Source organism: Urocitellus parryii, chromosome 2, assembly GCF_045843805.1.
Source record: "Urocitellus parryii isolate mUroPar1 chromosome 2, mUroPar1.hap1, whole genome shotgun sequence".
In the NCBI taxonomy this organism is placed as follows: Eukaryota; Metazoa; Chordata; class Mammalia; order Rodentia; family Sciuridae; genus Urocitellus; species Urocitellus parryii.
In genome coordinates, this window is record NC_135532.1 from 3,747,520 (window position 1) to 3,770,929 (window position 23,410).

A 23,410-nucleotide genomic window follows, 5' to 3' on the forward strand; every position below is an offset into this window, starting at 1 on the left:
ACGAGCCAAATAAACATCTTTTCTTTATACAATTAGCCTGTCTCAAGTACTTCATGACAGTCACAAAAACACAGACCAAGACACCAACCCTGTGAATGACGCCCGTGTGGCTCCGGGGGCGGTCACAGGAGCCATTCATTCTGAAACTGTTTTCCTTGAGTCCAACTTTGAGTCCATGCCAAGTCCTGACCTTCCTACTTCAGAACACCATCTGGACCTCACCATTTCTGTCCGCCTCCACATACCACCCCATCAGTACCACTTCCCAACAACCCCATGGGCACCGGGTTCCCTGCTCCCAGCTGTGACGTCTCCATGGAGAAGAGCTGCCTTTGCCATGAAAACCAGTTCACACCCAGAGCCCCCTCCACTTGCGGAGACATTTGGAACAAATTCCCTCCTTCCCACGGGCTCCAACGTTCTCCCTCACCTGTGTGACTGTGGTCACACCTGCTGGCCTCACCTTCCTCACGTGCACACCTGTCCCCTCTGAGCCCTGTTCGTTTTCTCTCTGAAGGGAACACTCCCACCAGACCTTTGCCAGGCTCCTCGGGTGCTGCCCCTCACACCACCTGAAGGAGCCTCCCAATCAGCCCATGTGGAACAGCACCTCCCAGCACCTCGCTCCCAGCCCTGGACCACAGCCACATCTTCCCCATGCTCCCCCAGGGGAGCATCGTGGATAAAGACGAACACATCAACGCAGCACCGTGGGGAGCAACTGGACTTTCCTCTGCAGAACTGGAGCAAGCCTGCGAGCAACAGGGTGACCTGTCACTCAGGCCCGAGCCTCTGCCCTCTCACCGGGGTGGGGTCTACTCCCTTCCTGCTTCTAGTTCGCATCCTAGTTCAGATCTGACCAGTGCCTGTGGGGACTCACGTCAGCAGCAGAAAGGTGTGCCTGAGCAGAATGTCACCGTGGTGGGGGCCACTCACGTGCATCACCCCCATGACCAGAGTCCCCCTTTAACACACCTTTTACATAACTTGTTGCCTCCAGTAAAGAAAATCAGCGCCTTGGTTCGCAGGCACTTTTGCTGTTCCCATGACGGAACCTCATCTGTCACTAATGAAAACTTATATTTAAATGACAGCTCCCATTGTTCCAAAGGATGACCGAAAATCAGGACTTCAAAACTGATATGATACCAAAATACTCAGAAGGAATAGAGATGTTTACACACAAACTAGTATTTTGGAATTCTGACCAGAAAAGCAGCAAAACAGAAATGCGATTTCTTACACACAGAGACCTTCACCTAAGCGTTCAATCAACAGTTTTGCCCTGTGAAAGGGTAGTTCTCGCCTGGGTAGCCGGCCATTCTCTGGTAGCCCAGTTGCTCTCATAAGAAGGCAGTGTCAGCTGCCAAAGTCCACTCCCAGGAGCCACTCACCGGTGGGCACAGCCGCGGTCCAGGTGCAGTCCGTACTTCTCCTCGGAGGACAGCCCATCCATCAACAGGTAGAAGATGAGGAAGTTGCTCTGGCCCAGAGGCTGGGAAACCAGTCTGGACTTCTCCAGCATGTAGGTATGGATTCTGGCTGGTGAAGGAAAGAAAAGGGATTCTGTCAGATGGCACTGACAGCTTCGCTTCCACGAATTTCCCTAATTCATTACAAGAGATAAAAATGCAGTTTCTTTTCCAACAGTCGTGTTTTTAATTTAACAGGCTGTCTTCTAGAGCAGGCTGAGGCTTAACAGAAGTGCTGAGCTGAAGGCACTGAGAGTTCCAGTAGCCCCTTCCCTCCCACAACCCGCTATTTTCTCTATCAGCATCTGTGGGTTCAAACCCAGGACAGAGTTGAGACCTTCTTGTTCACTACGGGTCCCGGGTCACACTGCAGCTCACTCTGTGCTGCATGCTCCACGGCATCAGAGAAAGATACAGGGATGGGCACAGGGCCTGGGCATCCCCCAGGACCCCCACCACGGGCACCTGTCTCCATGGTGACCGAATTGGACAATAATTTCAAGTTGAGGTCATAATTTTAAAATTTTTTGTTCATCTTCATTTGTTCTTCGTAAACAAATGTTTGGCTGGAAACATTTTCTGTTTAATTTTAAGAATATTAATCCTGAAATGATTTACTGCACAGGGGAATTTTTTAAATCCACACTAGTGTGAAATACACTGTGGTTTTGTCCCTTGGTCATGATCCAGGAGGAAGCACGAGGTGGTCCTGTGGGTGAGGACCTGGAGACAGGGCTGACTTATATGCAGACTTGTCCCTGCGGTTGGTTCCAACTCCGCTGAACGCAGAGCTCACTACTGAGCAGACTCCATGTCGTGTGCCGGGGAGCGCCTTCAGTACCTTCCATTTAGATTCAAAAGCAGCATGATTATTAATCATCCTCGTTAGCTCATCTCCAGCAGTGAATAAAATTGCTGAGGAGAACCAGGATTCAAATCAGTAGGATTTCAAATTAAAAAATAAAAAAAAAGTCTTGAAGGAGATTTTAGATGGGAACAAATTCAAAAAACAGCCCCCTAGTCCAGTGGTCATGAGACTGCTGTTTTCCCAAGCAGAGATGAGGCACCCTTTCTGCTGTGTCTGAAATGATATGAGATAAGATGAGGAAGATGGTGCATTTCCAAGTTCGAGAGCACCCCTCATGTGAGGGTCCACGCAGTGGAGAGCCTCCCACTATCAGATGTCCTGATTTCTCAGGACTTGCATGTTTCCAAAGCTCTCTTATGTCAGAAATAGTCATGACTAGAAATATACATGCAATCTTCATGTGTGTCTACACAGGAAAGTGTTTAGGTACCATGAAAACACAGGTCTGCAGAGCAGACATGATGCAGTTTATCGCAATAGACGTTCTGCGAAGCTCTGCCCGTTGCCGTTCATCACGAGAGCAAGAGGGTGACCTTGGCTAGCTTTCCCCTGCCTCATCTCTCCTCCGACTTCCAGCAGCTTCCGACTCTCTCAGCCGACCCGTCAAGCTGCTGAGACACAGGGCAAGTGAGGCTCTCAGGAAGCCCACGGTGTCCTCGTCCCCAGCAGCCACCAGAAGTACCTGTCAGTGCAGAGAGCCATGCTCTCTCTTTCACACCTGCCCACATGTCCTGGCCCGTCACTCCTGGTCACTCAGACTGAGGTGAGGTGGGAGAGTGGGGGAGGGCTCTCCTAAGAATGAAGCCTCCACATTCTCTCCCAAAATGAGACACTGCCAATCTCCACACTGCTTCAATGCCGTTTTGCCCATCCACAATATAGGGAAGAAAACAGGGAAATGTCTCAGGACTTCATGAGGAAGGAGCTACCGTTCCGAGCACCTACTGTATGCCAGGCCCTGAGCCAGGTGACCTGCAGTCCTGCCATGTGCCTTTCATCTTTCAACCTAGTGGCTTGTCCCAAAGCCCAGGCTGATTGCAATAAAGGATGCTGCTCTTCATGTGAGATAAGACCAATTAAAGCACTCTGAAACTTCTGGAGGGCCTCAAATGAAGTATGCTGTATAAGGGTGATTGATGATAATAGTGAGAGTGGGTATTCATTGCTCACATCTCTGCTTTGTTTCTTCAAAATCAGGATCTGAAAAATGTGCTAGGCAAAGACACTTATTTATTTTCCATATCATTTGTGCTAACTCTGAAGGTTTAAGTTTCCCAAGTAGGTAGCATGGCTCAGCATATCTATCGGAAGGTATTTCCTACCGTTAAGCAAATTCAGTTTCAAGTTAAATAGATTTGGGGTCTTCAGACACAGAAAACACAAAGAGCCAAAGAGAAAACACAAAAAAAAGCCAAAATGGGCCCCTCACTCTCCTCCTGTAGCTAACTCCAGCACTTTTCTGGAGAGAATGTAAGATTTGACTTGAAGGAGAATGGGAAAGAAAAAGGGGGTGATTTAACCTATTCAGTCCCAGGTTTTCAATTCTGCAAATATGTCCATGAAATTGTCCCAGCTGCACTACAATAGTTTGGAAATCCTAACCCAGAGCTTAGATGTCCTGTATGATCACTAAGGACAGAACTCAGCAGTCCTAATAAACAGAACACGGGGCGATTCCACAGCTTGTAAAGCTGTCCTATAAAGAAGACGTTGAACCGACATGCTGTCTGGGACGCCTGGACAAAATGGACTGGAGACCACTGGACACATTGGCTTTTCATGGGAACCGTGAGGGTTCGGGGTGATGACCCTGCTCCAGAGGAAGTCGAGCGACTGCGGAGGCTGCTGAGCTGGAGGCAGAGCCAAGGCCAAGCCAGGCTGCTCCAGGACTGTGCTCTCCAGCTCCCCCAGCAAGGTGGGGGCCCGCGGCTCCTGCACACCTCCCCTCTGGACCCCCCTGATCTGGCACTGCACACACTGTGGACAGGGAGAGTCTGACCTGGGGACCCCCAGTCTCCACCGCCCTTCTCTAGGAGGCTGTATGGGGACGAGAGGAAAGGCACAAGAAGCCACCGCTGCCCCCAGGTGCCCCGCAGGACACCCTCTGAAGGCCCTCCTTCCGTGCTCGGTGGCTTGGTGCACAGCCTTCTCTTCAGTAAGGAACATCCAGGAGGAGAAATCTCATTGTTGTTTGAGAACCATCTGGTGGGCATCCCAGGTGTGCGATGGAGGAACAGAAGATTCCGCTCGGAAAGTCCATTGTCGAGTGAGACTTGGGACTCGAGGGGCAGGGGCCACACGGCGCTAGGGCCATGATACCCTGTTGGTCGCCTGGCAGTTGCTTCCTTCCCGGGGTGTGTCCCCCTGGGAGGCAGTCGAAGCAGACCACCACAGCTCTTACCGGAAGGCGGAGACAGTGGCCATCAAAGGTGGCTACTCCGAGCAGCTGGACCCCGCCCAAGGGAAGAGGCGAGCTCAGTCCAGCTGCACGGTTGAGAGAGAAGGAGGGACTGGCATGGGCCAAGTCCCAAACCTAGGTGGTGCCAAAGCCCGACCCCGTGGCCCAGCTGTCTCACAGGAACATCCCTCAAACTGGACCCGTGCAATCTAGGACGTGGACACTGTGGACAGCGGGGACAGGAGCGGTTAGGCTGAAACGGCCAAGAGCCACGAGAGTATGGACCTTGGAAGCTGGCTGAGCATCAAGAAGCTGGTGACTCGGAGGAGCAGGTGGCCCGGGGGTGGGCCTCTGCTGGGCCTCTGCTGGGCCTCCGCTGCACCTGGAAGAGGCTTGTCCCCAAGACTGGAAGAGGCTCCTCTTGTGAAGGCAACCCCACTGTGCTCCCTACAGGAAGCCCAGCCGCGCGGACACTCGTCCTGGGAGGAGAACGGGGGACATGGGGTCCACCACATCGCCACGCAGGCTTCACCATGTCCCCTCGTCACACCACGGGGACCTCTGCACTCTTGGACGAAAATCACAAACCGTGAAGGGTAAGAACAGTGGCCCAAGTCTCAAGGGAGGGGTCCCGGGGCTGGGGGACCTTCTTGGCAAAGTTCTCCTTATGGTCCTCAGCTGCCTTCTACAGACCTGGCTGTGGGCAGAGCCAGGTCAGTGCTTCTCAGACCGCCCAGGGCCGCGCACACCGTGGGCTGGGAGCAGGTGCTTTGTCAAACCCAGAATCGGAAGGAAAACCACACTGGGCCCAGAGCCAGACTCAGTGCTATTTATTAATTAAATTACTCCAGAACGGAAAGAATCTTATCTACTGTCGATGTCTCATAAAACAGGGCTTTGTATCTTCTACGTCATGGTGCGTGGTCATAGCCCCAAAGGACTGCTGGCATTAAATTATAAAAGTGTTACTAACAGCAATGGTGAGGAAACATCCAGCGTCTCCCAGCCCTAAAATCAGCAAGGTATCATTCCCGGCCGTAGGGGGGCAAGAACTGATCACCCAGCGGGTGAGTGGGTGCCCGGAGGAAGCAGAGTCTGCCCTTCAACCTGCGCCTTGTGCACGTGGCCTCTGAGCCGTGGCCTTGCCACAGTCTGGAGACCTGTTGAACCGAGCATTTAAAACTCACAAGACCTGAATGGGAGATGAATCAGAATGGCTGAGCCTCAGCTTTTCAGGAGAGGGTCTTTATATTAAATGGTTTAAAGGGGTCACACGTACAGCTTCTTAAAGTGGCCAATACTTTTTTTTTTTCTGAGCAGTGACAGTATTCTCCCTTAAACCAAAGATACTTTGGAAGAGTAAAATTCTTCCCCTAGGCTTGGCTGCAGGCTGAATTGTGTCCCATCTAAGGACACACCACAGAGCCCAGCCCCGCTATTGGGACCTTATTTGGGAACAGGCCACTGCAAGCCACTGCAGGCTGGGTCCGAACCAACGTGAGTGGTGTACTTTAAGGAGAGCCAGGATGAAGGCCATGTGGCCACAGAGGCAGAGACCCGTGCCTGGCAGCCGCAGATGAAGAACAGGAGGATGGGTGGCAAGCGTGAGACTGAGAGGAGGCAAGGAAGAGTCCTCCTGGAGACCAAAAGGGCCAAATGAGCCATGGCCCCCACTCTCAGAAGCCAGTGGCTGTCACCCCTGGGCAAAGAGCATTGGGTTGAGCATCTCTTGATGCCCAGATGCGCTCCTTGCCTGGTCAAGGTGTGGGCAGGAGGCCTGCGTTGGCCAGGGCTGCGTGGGAAGGGCGTTCTCCACCTTCACCACTCAGCAGGACCCCGGGAGCCTTGGTGACAACAGCACAAGAGGACCTGAGACTCTGCATTTCCAACCAACTGCCAACAGCGCTGGTCCTGGGGCCACAGGCCTGTGTGGCAAGGGGCGGCCCCTTCACTCTGGAGCCTGCTGTCCTTGGGGTCTTCTGCCCACTGAGTCAGCATGGCCACACCTACCTCAAGTCTCAGAGAGGAAACTGGTCGTAAGTAGAAGGCAGGCGTCCTGTCCATGGAGGGCCGGGTCTGCAGGCAGGTGGCCTCGGGACCCGGTGCTGCAGACCCAGGGCATAACAGCTCTCCTGCTGAGAAATGGAAGCTCTGCCTCTGGCTTCACATCCCCAAAGAAAAGTCCTCTTCTTTCTCTGTGTGCACGTCATTTTCCAGATTTCACTGAGCAGAAATTTGATCTGTACCTTCACTTGCTGCAACCAGGTGTTTCTTTAGATTACAGTCAAGATGAACCTTTCTGGTAGGGGATGGAGGATGACATATGGTTTGGACGTGAGGTGTCCCCCCAAAGCTCATGTGTGAGACAATGCAGGAGGTTCAGAGAAGAAACGATGGGGTTGTGAGAGCCTTCACCCAATCAGTGAGTTAACGACCTGATGGGACTGAGTGGTAATCAAGGCAGGTGGGACGTGGCTGGAGGAGGTGGCATTGGGGCCGTGGCTTTGGGGTCTCTGTTTGTATCTGGCAAGTGGAGTCTCCATCTTTTTCTGCTTCCTGATGGGACTTGCTTCCCTCTGCCTCTTCCTTCCACCGTGATGCTCTGCCTCACCTTGAGCCCAGGGGAATGGAATCTGCTGTTTGTGGATTGAGACCCCTGAAACTGTGAGCCCCCAAGTAAATTTTCTTCCCCTAAAATTGTTCTAGTCAGATCTTTTAGTCACTGCAGTGAAAAGCTGACTAAAACAGGTGTCTTGAAAAAGCTAAATGCAACTGAGCTCTTTAAAAAATCATTTATAATTAGTGAATATTTGCATCCGCGAAGATCTTAAAGTCCCTCCAAGATTAGGCATTCCACTAACGATTGTATTTGTATTAATTTGCATGATTGGAAGGAGGTATTCCAAGTGGAATCTAAGTTAGTTGAAAAAAATCTCTTTCCAGCACTGGAGGTTAAACCCGGGGCACACTCTCACCCAGCCACATCCTCCAGCCCTTTATTTTCATTTTAAGACAGGGTCTCTCTAAGTCACTCAGGTTGGCCTCAAACTTGTGATCCTCCTGCCTCAGTCTCTCTGCTGTTGGGATTGCAGAATGCACCACCACTCCTGGCAAATTAATTGAATTTTAATGAGAATTTTTCATAAAATACACATAATTATTTAAACCAAGCAAGAGACTGGTTCTGTGTTAAGTTTTTGTTGGGTGATTATTTTAATGTTTGGATTTGTTTAATTCAGTCTTTCTAAAAATACAGATTTGGTTTTATTCAAAATGGAGTTCACTATGTGTTAAAGAAATCATATAAAATTGTGATTTATGTAAGTATCTGAGTTCCCTTCTACATGCAGCAAGTATGAGTCAGTTATCTTTAGTTTGGTTCCACATTGTGTAGTCTTTACATTAAAGGCTTGAAAAGGCTGACCCTGCACGTGAGCATATCTCAGACTCAGGACCCGACCTCGTAGGCTCACAGCCTCACAGGCTCCCCCAGCCCCATGTGCCTGAGCCTCCCCTAGTCCTAAAGCAATGAGGTTGGCAGGAGGTTTTCAACACATCTGCGATGAGATACAGATGCTCTCCTCTCTGGGATGCTTTATGGACAGCTTCCCTCCACTGGGTACCTACTTAGAATGTGACAGAAAGTATCCAGGCACAGTGGCACATGCCTATGATCCCAGCAACTGGGGAGGCTGAGGCTAGAGGATTCAAAGTTCAAGGCCAGCCTGGGCAACTCAGCAGGACCCTGTCATAAAATAAAAAGTAAAAAGGACTCGGGGTGTGGCTCAGTGATAAAGCACCCCTGGGTTCAATCCAAGTATGGGAAAAAAAAAAAGATTGTGACAGAAGGTGACTGACCATGGATCTCCAAGGTCCCGCAGGCTCTGCCTTCCGCTGTCCACTCACCTCCAGTCATGTGCTTCTTCCTTTCACAGAACTGCAGCTCCGAGTACTTGATGAAGCAACTGGACAGATCATTGAGTGTTGTCCTGGCGTGTCCAAAGGCTTCCAAGATGCATGTGACCTGCAGCAGGAGGGAGAATGTCATCCATATATTCAGAGTCTAAAAATGAAACAGGGGAGCTAAGTCGGCAAAGGGGCAGGAGTGTTCCACCATCTCACAGGCTCCACACTTCCAACACCAGGTTGACGTTTTAAGGCTACTTGTTCCTCACATGCAAACTATTAGTATGTGATGCCTCAAATTTGTGGCCACAGTTAATGAAATGACACACGGATGGTACATTCACACCTGTTGGGAGAAAAATCACTCACACTCACACTTAAAGGTTATTCAAAAATTTAAACTTGACCACCAGATAGCATTTGGGGCCTTGAAGGGGAGGCATGAGAATTGAGACAAGCCCTAGTTGGGCCTTAGTTTTAAACAATAAACTTACTTGAACACTGGCACAGATTTCTTTACTGTCCACACACACTGTTCGACCAGAGACCCCAGGAAGCCTCCCCTGACTGCAGTTTTGCCCCCTTCCAACAGCTTTCTCCCACAGAACCAGGAACACAGCATCTGGGTGAGGCTGTTTCTTAGAGCACCTGTGATGGCCACGGTGCCAAGCCTTCTCCAGAAAGTGACCATCTAAAAGCCTTGAAGAGCATCTTCCTCAAGACAGGAGCAGGGTAGGCGCAGTTCCCCAGCCCGCCACAAGAGGAAGCACCACCACACCCATTGCTACGCAGGCCGCTCCTCTGTCCCCTGTCATTTCTGGTGATGGTACATTTAAAGAACTTTACTATGAAAATTTTAAAAATTCTTAGAATTTACTTTTTAATTTCCTAACATCTGCTGTACTAAGGCATTTATTTCTCCCAGCAGTATACTACATTTCCAAAGATCATAAAACCACACTTCCATGCTAACCATAAAAGTGCCCAAAGTTGGGATAATGGTGAATGAGGTCTGTCAAGCCACCTGCTTGTGACGTTTGTAGTTTTGGAATTCAGCATATTAAATCCTTAAAAAACTCTATGCCTGGGAGTACACGGAATAACCGTATTTCAAAGACCATCAGAAGTAACTTGAGAGCAAGCTATAGAAATGTTGTCCAAAAAAAGTTGAATTTGTACATGTCAGTCTCTTAATTTTCACTTTTTTATTTTAAAAAAGCCAAATGTTAAAATATATAGCTATATATAAAATAGTGAAATTAATAATGGCAAATGGATAATATTAATTTACACAAAATTGAATTATAATATTGATTACACAAAAGTCACAAAAATAGGATGAGACTTTGAAATCATTTTGGTTCTTGGTTATTTTGATTTGGTATCCGATAATAAAGTGACGTTTTTATCTTTCTATGAAAGAGCATTGTGGCTCATTACACTTGTGCCCCAACAGGAGTGTGGGTGATGGGTAAACAGAGGTGCTTTGGGACGTCTCCCTATCCCGGCTCAGGCAGTGACGGTCATGCCCTTGGGCAAGTCCCTTCATTCCCATGCACCCTCCCTTCTCTGACACACAAGTAACTCCCTCCTCCGATGGCCGTGATGTCCTGTGTGACACCCTCAGCTTCATGACGTCTGACACCCAGTAGACGTTCGACAAACAATGATTTTGTTTTGTTACTGATGTAAACCACTGCAGCCAGGTTTCCTCTGTGCTTACCACGTGGCCATGCTCCAAAGTGAGGTGCGTGTGCACACAACACGCCCCCATCCTCACAGCCTGGGCCTTCTCCAGCCTCAGAGCTGAGTGCTGCACTGGGTCGGACCCTGGTCACCTCCTAGGACGGCCCACCTAGCCACACAGGGCGGCCACTGCTGCAGTGACACAGGAGACACGCCACACAGGAGCCAAGGTCACTGGAGTCAGGTAGCAACCGTGACCACTCATGCAGTGCTCCTCCACTGTCCCTGCTGTCCTGTAACTCAGGATTTACACACTAATCAGCTCTGAAGAAGCCAGTGGTTTTCATGTTCAATTAGCCCCTTGGCCAATAGGTGGCACTAAATAAACACCCGAAGAGACTAAGAGAACGGAACGGGCACTGGACCACTGCTGGCCTCTGACTTTTAAACAAAATAATGAGAATACCCCACAGTCACAGCATCTGAAACAAGAGCACAAGTGAAGGAGTCCACGTACCATCCCCACATTTAAGGACTCAGATTTCATCGGCCTCACTTTTCCCTGCTGCATTCCACGGTACCCACTCCGACACTCCATCCTGAGAGTCTATCCTCCTGTGGCAGCAGCTTATTTTATTTTCTATAAGTAAAAATCCATGGCCTCCTTAATAAAAAGCGATGCCTCCAACCATCAAGGGGAGCCAGTGGCCGCACTCTGAATTGCTCAATAAATGCTTTTCAAAGCGATTTAAATGGAATTGAGGGTTTTTTTACAGTTTAAATTCATTTGAGCTGAAACTGGTGAGAAGTTCCAGGCAGTCTCTTTCCAGAACATGACTTTGCTGTTCCAGTCATTCTGATGGCATGGAAAATCCCCTGCTCTGATGCTTGAGAGCACACACAGGGGCCGGGAATCTGCACCCTGCTCAGCGGACCTGAGCAGATCTGAAACTGCACAGGGACAAGACCAAAGCGTGTGGCCTCAGTTTCCCACCCTGCACCAGAGGACACAGAGGGAGCCTGGTGCGTTGCGAAGGCAGAAGCTAACCACCTCGGCTTCTGACAGGTGGCACCTGAAGTGTAAGGCTGAAGTTCAGACACAGCTACGTGGTCCTTAAACCTCACAGGTGACCTGAAAATGATTTCCAGTCTCATTTCCGGACCTCAACGCCAGCCTCTCCCTCACCTTCCAGTCACCCCCACAGCCCCTCTCCCTTCTCATGATGTTGGGCTGTGACTGTGGCACTGTCCAGGGCAGCTTGCTTCCGACCCCTCCCTTTGGCCTTCTGCCCCTGCACTCCCCCAGACTCCCCTCCTGCATGGGCTCTCAGGGGCCATGGAAGAAGTTTCTGTCCAGGCTTCTCTCTACCATTTTTTGCTTCATTTTCTCTGCCAACTGCAGCTCAAATAACCCAGTGCTGCTTCCTCTCGTGCCTCTCTGAGACCCAGAGCCACGCTGCCCGCTCTCCTTGCACGACCACCCTGGAGGAGGTGTCCTGTGTGCTGAGGGCATCCCCCCGATCCTGGGCAGCTCTGCGCACACCCACAGGAGGGCCCAGGCTGCTGCTGGCTCCGTCCTCCTCCTCTTGGGCTCACCTAAGGAAGGCTCCTCGACTGGGCGTGACCTGGATTTCAACTGCCTGGGAGACATCACCATGTTGCAAGGGAGCTCCTTCTATTCGCTTCTTTAATCAGTTTTTCTTCCAAGGAGGAAGCACTGCCACCTCTCCAATGTACTTAATTTCACCGATGCTGAGGGCCATTGCCAAGTAGGAATGACGCATCGAAATTTCCTTGCCAGCGTACCCCATGTTAAATGGAAATTTGCTGTGACATTGCATGTGTCTTTGAGAAAGGTGACCCTGCTCAAGGACCAGGGTGGATCCAGGTTTAAGGTGTATCCTGCAGGTTTTAGGAAGTATCCCGGTTTAGGATAATTTGAGTTGAAGGTGTTCCCGGTTTAAGACAATCTGGGTTTTAGGGAAGTTCCAGGTTGAAGGTTATTCCTGCTGGGAATGGGGCATTCCTGCTGCCTGAGTTCCCGTTGAGTTCTCATGGAATTGAGAAAGTATTTGGGACATGAATTGTGCGGGAGAACTTGGATTTCCCCAGAACGTATGTAGAGGCCGGTGTGAGTTCGGGAATAAAGAATTGCTGTTTGAATCTACAAGGTGTGTGGTGGCTCGTGATTCTGTGCCCAGCCAAGACTGCGGCACACCGAACCCTTGTAATCCCCAAGATTTTCAGTATGTTTATAGATGTATTCCGCACTTGCATTTGATCCCTGGACACATTCTCGGATGCTTCATAAAAACTGGCTGATTTTCATGAACCTCTCCAGTGCTGAATGACATTCATGTGGTTGAGAATTTAAAGGGAAACAAACTCTGTATGGACAAACCCTGGTTGATATACAGAGTGTAACTGCCCAAGCCTGGACGATGGTTTTCCATGAGATTATAAATCATTTACTGTGGCATCTGTCATGGGTCATGAGGAATGAATAAAATGAACAAGGGAATTAGAGGCAGTTGGACTTGGAATTTGCTGACATTATGGCCCTGGCTCCCAGATGCTGGTTTGGAAGAGTCGCGCCCACCTCTGCCTGGGGAGAGCAGCTCAGGTGTCTTCCCTTGAGCTGGCAGCAAAGCCCCTGTCCACTAGGCATCCAGAGGGCAGTCCAGAACTTTCTCAGCCCACACCCTCACACTGTCTTCTTAATGAACGGTTGAGTCTCTAAGTTAGAGGGGAAACTACTCCTCCCTGTCCTTCCTATGAAGTCAGCTGTGTTGCTTCCATTGGTTAACTGTGCTCTTGTCATAACCGTGCTGCTTATTCATGCTCTGACATTTCGGTATTGGTAATCAGCATATTAACAAGTCAACATATCTGAACAAAGAAAACAGGTTACGCTCTTCTTCCCAAGTTGACTGCAGACATTAATTCTGAACTGTGTTAGAGAATGATGTGACCCTCAATATGGTACGAGCTCAATAAATGGTCATAAAGTTTGTGGGGTTTTTTGGTACCAAGGATTGAACCCAGGAGTATTTAACCACTGAGCCACATGCCTAGCCTGAGTTGCTGAGGCTGGCTTTGAACTTGGCAATCCTCCTGCCTCAGCCTCTTGTACCACCACGCTCTGCTAAATTGAAGTCATTTACAAGCACACCTGAGAGTAGGTAAGTAAGCCGCAGAACTGATTCGATATGCATTCTTAATAAGAGTCGAATCTCCAGACTCAGGCTGAGCTCAGGAATGCATTAGAGTAGATTTAAAATGTTAAGACTTAGAATTAAAAGTACGATATGTAATACTAATCCAGGTATTGAACAAAAGTTTCTCTCGCTTCTCGACGGGGGATCGGATGCTGTGCATTTTTTGACATTCCTAAGTAAACGTCTCATAGTGGAAATCACCGCCCTGAAGTGCCAGCAGCACAGGCAGGTGACATGCAAGCACACAGCTCGACGTTCGCAGCCCAGTGGCTCAGAGCTTTAACTTGACTCTCAGATGGAGGGCAGTGTTTGGGGGAATGATCTAAAGTCATGTCACACGGAGCCCGCTGATTTATTTCTAGCAACCTCTCTCCCTGGGAGGTGCGGGAGGAAGAGAGCATGGTTTTGACATAAACATGCCGTGGTCTCCTGCCATCAGTCTTCTCTACCGTCCCTCCTCTATGCCAAAGTGTTCTCCCCTGTGTATTTCTCACGTTCTCTCCCTCACCACCTGACACAGCCCTGCCCCGTGGCAGGGTAAGACAGCCAACAGGTACTGGAAGCTAACAGGTACTGGCTGGACGAGCCAGCAAGAGACTGGGTGAGTTCCACTGTGTGCAGAGTGGCTTCCGTGTAGGCTGAGGACAGGAGAGTCACACCCCAGGCTGGAGGAGAACTCACAGCCGTCGGGAAGAAGGCTGGGCCGTGCCTACTTAGGGAGCTTCGTGCCCAGGCAACAGAATCTGGCGTTTTGAGAAGTCACATGACTGCAGCTCACAGTCCAGCTGCCCTCCTCTTGCCATGGACAGTGTGAGTGGCCAGGGGCTCCCCCCCACAGCACAGCAGTCCTGCCAAGTCCAGCCGGCACCTGAGCAGGCGGGGCTCACCTCCTCACGTGGGCCTTCTCCCTGGACCAGTGCCCTCTTGTCCCTCCCTCCTAGCTGAGGGACAGGGCCCAGGCCCTGTCTGACTCTGGCAAGCACAGCTGTCCTGCCCTCCAAGAGTGGCTCCTGGGACCTGCGTCAGAAGATCATCAAGAACCAGGAAGACAGGGAAGCGCGTGGAAGGGCCCTGAGGCCATCCATTGAGAAACAACGGCATCCACCTGCGATGACCTGGGGGAGGCTGGATGGGCAAGGAGCCAGGACGGTGGGACTCTGAGACTTTGTGCAGAGGGAGAGAGGCTGGAAAGGGGGTTGCTGGTTTCTGGCTGCAAAATTGAGAGGACGACGGGGCCATGAGCTGCTTCTTCCACCTGCTGTACCATGAAAGCTCCGGCAGCCAAACTTCCTAGAGCCGCGTAGCAGCAAGAGGCAGCGGGGGACGATAGCGGTCGGGCCTGGGCACAGCTTCCGAGCTTCACTGTGAGGATCCCTCCAGCCTGACCTTCATGCCAGGCTGTGCTCTGCGTCCTCCTCGAGGCCTGCTGGTACCTCGGAGGTGCAGAGCGGGTGAGTCTCCAGGGCCACGGACCCCAAGGCCACCCGGGCTTCTGGATTGATTCAGGATGGGCTCTGCGGTTAGGTTCATCACCGCCTCAGCGTCATTTTCAGATGCCTTGAGACTTTATCATCGGTGCTCAAGAATCCTCAGGTCAGTGTCCCCGAAGTTCCAAGCTGGCACTTCCTACAGGAGCATCAGTGTCCTCTGACTTTATTCTAAGTCCAACCATTCAGAGCAAATATAACAAAAGAATATGTTCAAGATATTTTAAATGCACTAAAAATAAATGTTCACTTGAACATTAAGTTGCACCAGAGCTTAATCAGGTTTTTCCTTTCCCTTTTTTTCCTTCCCCAATTTCACCTCCTTTTGCCCATGATAGCGTCCCCCCTATTTGTGACACCATCCTTTGCTCAACATGCTCGCTCACGCGTCTGCCCAGCCAAAGCAGCGACTTACGTGTTTAAATCTGGCGTCGAATGCAGCCCTGCTGGAGTCAGACCTGAAGGCCAGGTGCCGCATGATTTGCTTGCTGGCCTCCGACTTGCCAGATCCTCGCTCCCCACTGAGAAAACAGGGAAAAGAGGTTCACTAGTTCAGAGAAGGCAGTAAAGAAATTAGATAACCAGAGGTGATTCCAGACACAGAGATGGCAAGGAGTGACATAAACATGTCCAGTGACTCTTCATTGGACCCCCTGGCCTCAGATGTCTGGTGGACCTACGTGTGCTGTGTGTGGACGGTGTCCCAGACGTCCAGGCTACAGATGGAGGTGCCCTAACCCTCTCCCTGTGACCCACCCGGCAGAACCACAGCCCCTGCTGCAGCAGAAAGGCTCAGGCTGCCTCAGGAGGGGCGCGGCAGGTACGTCCCCTGTGTCTTGAGTGACAGCGGTGACGGCCGTCTAGAGTGGGAAGGGCATGTGTCCCAGAGCCATGGGGTGCTGGCCTGGGGAAGCCATTGAAGCTCTCTGCACCTCCCAGGGAAAGTCGCCGTCCTCCCCAGCACGTGCTCCTCTCCCGGAAACAACCTGAAGCCGCAGCCACTCCTGGGACCTGAGGTCTTGGACCCTGAGCAGCCAGCCTGGCCCTCGGGAGGTCCTAGAGGGGACCTTTCCAGGTTCCCCGAGTCCAGGTGGTTCTCTAATTAGTCTTCTCCTCTAACCTAAGGAGAGCCGTCACCCCCAAGCTTGCAGTTTATGATGACAACACTGACGTCCCCACGTCCCTCACTAGCTTATAGCATCTCTCCAAACAGCAGCCACACTACATTCCTGACACCAAATGACGTCAGATCATCCTGAGGTTCCTACACAATCATGACCACAACAGCCCAGTATTCAGTGACATTATTTATGACTCAGATGGAAAATTCATATATATATATTTGATCACTGAGCCACATCTTTGGCCCTTAAAAAAAATTGAGACAGAGTCTTGCTAAGTTATTGAGGGCCTTGCTAAGTTGGTGAAGCTGGCCTCAAACTTGCCATCCTTCTGCCTCAGCCTCCCAAATTGCTACTATTACCGACATGCGCTACCAAGCCCAGCTCACAAAAAAATTCTAAAGTCCTTTTATTAGAACTTTTGCAGGCTTCTGTAAAGAAGATTTTATTCTAATGGAGTTGGTTAAAAGTCCTGTTATGGTGTAGATATGAGGTGCCCTCCAAAAGCTCACGTGTGAGACCATGCAGGAAAGTTCAGAGGTGGAATGACTGGGTCCTGAGAGCCTCCACCTAATGAGCGCCTTAATCTACTGGACTGGATCGGCTGGGCGTGCTGTGGGCAGGTGAGGTGTGGCTGGAGGAGCAGGTCACACGGGTCGTGCCTTGGGACATGTATTTTGTCCCTGGCGAGCACAGCTCTCCCTCTCTGCTTCCTGATGGTCATGTCCAGTCGTCCTTCCTCCCCACATCCTTCTGCCAAGATGTTCTGCCTCAGCTCAGACACAGAGCAATGGAGCTGGCGGTGTGTGAACCGAGGCCTCTGAAATCGTGAGCCCCAGTAAACTCCGCTCCTGTGTGCTGCTTCCCTCAGGTCTTCTGGTCACAGCAGTGAGAAACCTGACTAAAGCAGGACTTTTGCCAGAAAAGTCCTTAAGTAAGTCCCGCACTGTTAATGGCCGTCTCTACTCCCCGCATCTGAACCTTCCCTTAATGTTTTACTATTAGAACCTCAAACTTTCACAGGACACCCGTTCAGGAGTACTGGAGTCTTGCTCACCAGGTCTTAAATGACCCTGGCAAATGCCACTTCCGGGACACAATGTGAGCACAGAACAGTGTGTAAGCCGCTTCGGCAAATGAATTACACAGGATCGACCCCACTGGGTGGGGTGGAGAAAGCCTCTGCTTTAGACAGGAGGACTGCGGAGGGGTCAAAGCCACATGACAACGCACAGTTTTGAGAGAGAAGAGAGAAGGGCCACCATCAGAACGCCCTGTGAGCTCAGATCTGGGCTTGGTTCTGCAGGCAAGGACCCGGTGAGGCTGCTTGGAAACTTGAGAGAAGAAACAGTTGATATGGCATTATTAATCTTAGAAAATGTCCCAAAGGAACACGAAAATGTCCCAAAGGAACACTGGTTCTATAAGTTATTATCAAATTTCCCAGGAGAAAAATTCCATAAGCAAATACGTGTAGAACTCAGGTTGGACAAAGGGAGCCCGCTGTTCCACCAAAGGCGCTGGCTGGGAATCGTGGACTGTGTCCTGGCAGACCCCAAAGAAGGGTGGTCACTGGCTCCTCCCTTGCCTGACCCAGCACACCTCGGACCCATGCTCATCACGACTCAGGGACAGCTGCTGATTGGTCTGCTCTAGAACTGAGTAATCAATAAGAATCTCAGTCACTTCGAGTATTTGTGACCATCATTTTAGGGAAGATCAGTAGGGCTCTTGATGGTCCCCTTGGGTAGCAATGGGAAGTTGGGGTGCACTCCCTTCTGGCCATACAAGGGGTTTAGCTTATTTAGGCTCAGGAAAGCCTCTGAGCTGGCACTCTGTAAATGTTCAGTAAATAGGAGTTATTGATGCCAATGCTATTCCACACTCCCCACCATCTCACCAACTTACAATATTTCCTAAGGGATTTTTAGATGTGTTTCCCTTTTCAATAAAGACCAGGAAACCCAATAGGAAAGCAGACAAAGGAGAGCTGCTTCATCAGGGATGGGTGAGGGGCCCCAGCCTACGTCTCTCATCCCTGGAGTTCTTCCCAACACAGTGTGAAGACTGCTGTGCGCCATCTTGAAACCTAGAACACTAGAGCTGAAACACATTCATCAAACCCTCAAGGGATTTTTGATGAGATCAATGATGTCAAAGAAAATGAATAAATGCTTAATTAAAAAAATTAAATCAGAACCTAGGCAGGTTCCCTCTTTATACTGTCCCTGCATCATTCAGGCTGGTGTGCTACTTTCTTGTACACATTTGGTTTCCAGCCACCGCTCTGGCAGTCAGGAGGCCAAGCTGTGCACACTGACAGATGTCTCCCTCCAGCACAGGTCGCTCGAATACAATTCTCTGACGCAGAGTTTAATAGCTAAACATTTCTTGAATCTCTCAATATGTAAGCACAGTCCCCCACCCCCACATCTTGTGGTGGTCCCCTGTATTTGAAGAAATTTTGCTCTAGTGAGAACTTATGGGGTTAAAAATCACCATTACATATCAAATTAAAAAGAACACCCCTGGGGATATCTCCTGGTGAGGCATGAGCGGAGGGCAGTCAAGCTCACAGGCACCGAGAACGTGGCTCCGGAGCACCAGCCTCAGCTTGCTGTCTGTGGGCTTCTTAGGCTTGAGAGCCGACTCACTGTGGTTCTCGGTTTTAAATCTTCACAGTGAAAGGAGTTTCAGGTTAAGTTTTGTTGGTACTGATTCCACTGCACTTGGGGCTACTTCTGATAGGAAAGATGTCCCGGCGTGTGACAAGTCAATCGTACTTACTGAAGTGATGACATGAGTAAGTGCCAACCAGGACCAAGGAGGACATTGTCCCCACGAGCTCCTGGGGCACATCTGAGCATGGGGTGGGCGAGGTGACTCACCTGAGAAGGAAACACTGAGGCCTCCGCTCCTGGAACAGCTGGTGAAAGGCCCTCTCTGCGCAGGAGAAGAGGTGGGGAGGCAGCGAGGGGCTGGGCCTCCCCGTGTGGCTCAGGTAGAGCTGAGAGACCTGGAAGCGGGACAGGAAAAAGAACATGTGTGCAAGGTCCGGGACACTGTGCGAGGTCCAGGACACTGTGGAGGGTCCAGTGCGCCATGTGAGGTCCAGGACACTATGCGAGGTCCAGGACGCTGTGGAGGGTCCAGGGCACCGTGTGAGGTCCGGGACTCTGTGCAAGGTCCGGGACCCTTCCTCCCCTGACGTGGTGACTCCTGTCCCATCTGCTACAAAACTGAAGGGCTCTCTCCTTTCAAATCTCATTTGGATCCACAAAACACTCATAAAGTTCCACCCCCTGAGCACATTTCAAGGCATAATATTGAGTTTTATATTTTATCCTTCATTTCTTGGTTCACTAAGCCTTAAAATATTCTGCTGTCTATAAGAACAGTGCAGAAAACTCCAACAGATACCCGTGAAGGAAGCTAAAACCATGTGTCACGGTTTAGATGTGGTGTCCCCAAAGCTCCCGTGTGAGACAATACAGGAAGGTCTGGAGGAGCGATGACTGGGTCATAGCCTCAGCCTAGTCCGTGAGTCCATCCCTGATGGGATTAACTGGAGTGGCAGGGGGCTGGACGAGATGGGCGTCGGGGTGTGGCTTTGGGGTCTACATTTGCATCTGGTGAGTGGAGTCTCTCTGCTTTCTGATCACATGTGAGCCATTTCCCTCTGCCACTCTTCCTCCATGATGTTCAGCCTCCCCTTGAGACCTGAGGAATGGAGCCAGCCTTCCCTGGACTAAGCCCTCTGAAACCATAAGCCCTCAAATAAACCTTTTCTCCTCTACAATCGTCCTGGTCCGGACCTTCAGTCACAGCAGCAAAAAGCTGACTAAAACACCGTGGCAATTCACATCCCACACAATCTCTCGCCACCCTGAGCGCTGATGGCCTAAGTGAGCAAGGCTTCTAACCTGAAGAATGAGAAACCAGTTGCTCCTGAATTGAACAGGAATTTACACATTTATCAGGAAAATACAAATTAATTCACTTAATGGTGATATCTGATGCTACAGGATTTGCTGCTAGCACTGTTTGTCCTTTTGAGTTTCTGCTGAATTTAATTACATCAGAATGAAAAACATAAGGAAGACAGAATCCAACCACGTCTCCAGGGAGGAAACCCCACCTACACACCCAGTGCTGCTGTTTTAACCAGAGAGGAGAATCAGCGCGCACTGTGTGCCAAGCTTGTGTGTGTGTGGGGGGGTGTTGGACTCAGAAGGTCTCTGAAACTCCCAAACAGGACCAGAAAACAAACCCATCAAACCAACCTCAGCAGAAAATACTAATAATTTAGAAATCTGCAGTAGAGAAAATGGGTAAGTATAATGGTGTTTCAATACAAAAAAAAAGGCATTTGTAATTTAGAACACACTAACTAGGACTAAAGCTTTCAACAAGGAAAACTTTTAGAAACCTATAGTTAATGGAGTTTTTTAGTTTCTTTTCTTTTTCTTTTTTTGTAAAAAGACATAGGTAATACGTTATTTGAGTAAATTAAAAACTAAAAAATAATGGCATCTGCAGTTTTGAATGATCATATGCATTAACGTAAACGTGTACAGTAAACATGAATGAAAGGTAGCAGCTGTGGGGTGGTGGCAGCTGCCGCACCTGTGTCCACGACACTGAAGACCCCATGAGTTAAAACACAGCATCGTGTGAGTACCACCCAGAAAACACGCTGCAGTTAGACCAGGGTTAGACCTTATGTTTTTTTCTGACTGCATCTTTCCAGCTGCACCTCAGGAGTAAACAGAGAAAATGTGGCATCTGTAACTTACAGAATCTAAAAGAGTCACATGGACGGTGGGCACACAGTCTAGCGTATTTTATTGACACTTTTGTGCTTTTCATCATTCCAGAAACGAAATGAACAGTAAAACTAATGACATCGCAGCCCTCACAACCCCCCTGTGTGCGAGCCCAGGGTCCCGTCCTGGCAGGACAGACGTCGGTCCTAACGCTGCTTCACTTTCCCCAGTCCACGAGGCGTGATCTGACTTTGCTAAGAGTGTCATGAAGTACCAGGAGCACAGGGGACAGCAGGGACCCAGAAGCATGCGGTTCTCACGCTGTTCTTGAAACCCCTTGGGGTCTCCTCTCCTCTCAGGCCGTTTCACTAGAGATCAGACATGGAGAAGAAGCTGGCGTCTCCAGACGTGTCTTCATAATAATCCCACTCTTCACCGCCTCCTGGCAGGTCAGGATCCCCAGATACCACGGGTGACACTGCTCAGGGAGGTCAGGGCTGTGATTCCTGATCCCATAGTGAGATAACATTCCCTCCTCCACGTGTTCCGTCAGAAAGTGAGGTTTTCTCCTAGCTCCAGCTCTCCGAGGACTGACAGGCTTCTAGCTTGTCCACTGCTTCTCATGTCCACTGAGGACATGATCACACATGCTCCCGTGTCCAGCCAAGGTGCTTGGGCCGACACTTCCTTTCTCTCTCCATGTCACCTTCTTCTCTGCCCCTCTGTGTCACTGGGGACAACACAACTCCAGGACCGGGGACATGTCAAGCATTCTACCTCAGCTCAAGGGTGGGCTGGCAACAGACCAGCTTTGCTGCTTCTCCCTGACCTTGTCGGGCCCTCTGGGAACATGGATCAGGGAATCAGGATCAGCTCCCTCCTTTCCTCCTCTGTGCACACATGACGCCTTCAGTGAACTGCCAGCAGATGGCAGAATCCGGCACGGGTTCATTTCGAAGTTACCACTGACTTCCACAGATTATGAAGAGGCCATTCCACTACTGGCCCCCATCTGTCAGGACCAGGGTGACCTCACGGAAGCTGCCAGGAGCCGATGGCTTGAGGTGGCATGGGCTCTGGCTTCACACGCTACTGAAAATGAGCAGCATCTAGGTACAGGGGCATATTGTGGAAAAGCTCATGTTTTTCACAAGAAACTGCACGTGAGTAAAGACGGCATTTGCTTCTGGGACCTCGAGGGTGGACATCTACTGAGTGGATACCCTAATCTAACTTCATACTCCAGGCCTAGGCCCGACTGTTAACGTTCAACCTTTGAACGTCTTGCTCTTCTCAAACTGGACTGTGCCTTCTCTACATGGTCACGCATTGCTCATCTCCAGAGCCCTCGACGCCCTTTCCCCTGGTGTCTCCCTCATTCTTGGAGCCTCAGCCCACTCCCTTCCGTGGACGGCCTTTGTGGCCTGGATCCCATTTCTCTCCTTTCGTCCTCCTGACTCTCAATCAGCCACACCCTCCACACAGCTCCTGTGCGCCTGTCCCCAGCGCAAGTGCTGTTTTGGGTGCTCTTTCGTGTGATTGGTGTCTGTCTCTAGAATGTCCGCGCAATTTTAAGGATGAAGACAACAACGTGGTGTCTCTCAGTATTTCACACACGGTATCATGTTAATGGATTCCACTGGCTTGGTACAGCTTGCTTACTTCTGATTTTAAGTTGCTTTTTGTAAAGCTAGTGCAGAAAGATCTAGCTACTTTTCCATCTTCTCTCCTACATTCTACATGTTGAAAACTAACGATGTCACTTGTCCTCAGCATGAAGGGACAGCACAAGTCCCACTGCTGGCCTGCCAAGCTCCCCTTCTCAGCGACTGTGAGAGTCAGATTGACTTTGCCATAGCAGCAAGGATCTAACGGACAGGGCTTCCTGCTGCCACACGTTCACATTCATCTTGGGATAAACCTGGCCAAGAAGAGGGTCCTACATCCAGGATGAATGACTTTCTGGAAGTCAGAAACAGACATCACCAAGGCCTGAGACAGATCCCCAGTGCTAACAAGGAGAAGGTGAAGCACAGATGGCCTGGGGCATTGTAACTCTGAACATGGACGCTGTTCTCCTGGCCTTCACCATCTGCATAGGTAAGATCTCACCTAATGTGTTATTTTATCCTTTAAATAACCCTATCACCATGGGAAGAAAACAAACCATTTGGGAAATAATTATCATTTAAAAAAGAGAGACATATAATGATAATCCATAGACACAGAAACAAGATTCTTTTGTGTGTCCAGGGGACAGCACGGTCACTGTAATGCAATTTTTTTAGATTATTAACCTCTAGCACTGCTGCAGAGGATGCTCACTGATTCACCCTAACCTACATCACTGCACCTGCCCCTATTAGGTTTTGTAGACCATCAGATTCTGCATGATGGAGGGGTTTTCTGAAAGCACCATGCCCTTTGGAATCCCCTGGGACCTGTAGAATGAGGTAATCGTATGGTAAGCTTTGTATCAGTGTGCTTC

The 23,410-nt window shown here is 50.1% G+C and overlaps 1 protein-coding gene across 1 annotated transcript in view; it reads right to left on the reverse strand.

The window, feature by feature from the left end:
- Myo16 (myosin XVI) overlaps positions 1-23,410 on the reverse strand; it is a 394,733-nt gene that overhangs the window by 212,531 nt on the left and 158,792 nt on the right. The window contains exons 12-15 of the mRNA XM_026399873.2: positions 19,045-19,172; positions 15,451-15,556; positions 8,645-8,762; positions 1,395-1,542 (exon numbers count right to left, since the gene is read on the reverse strand). Coding sequence (XP_026255658.2) covers positions 1,395-1,542; positions 8,645-8,762; positions 15,451-15,556; positions 19,045-19,172 — 500 coding nt within the window. The remainder of the gene's footprint in view (positions 1-1,394; positions 1,543-8,644; positions 8,763-15,450; positions 15,557-19,044; positions 19,173-23,410) is intronic.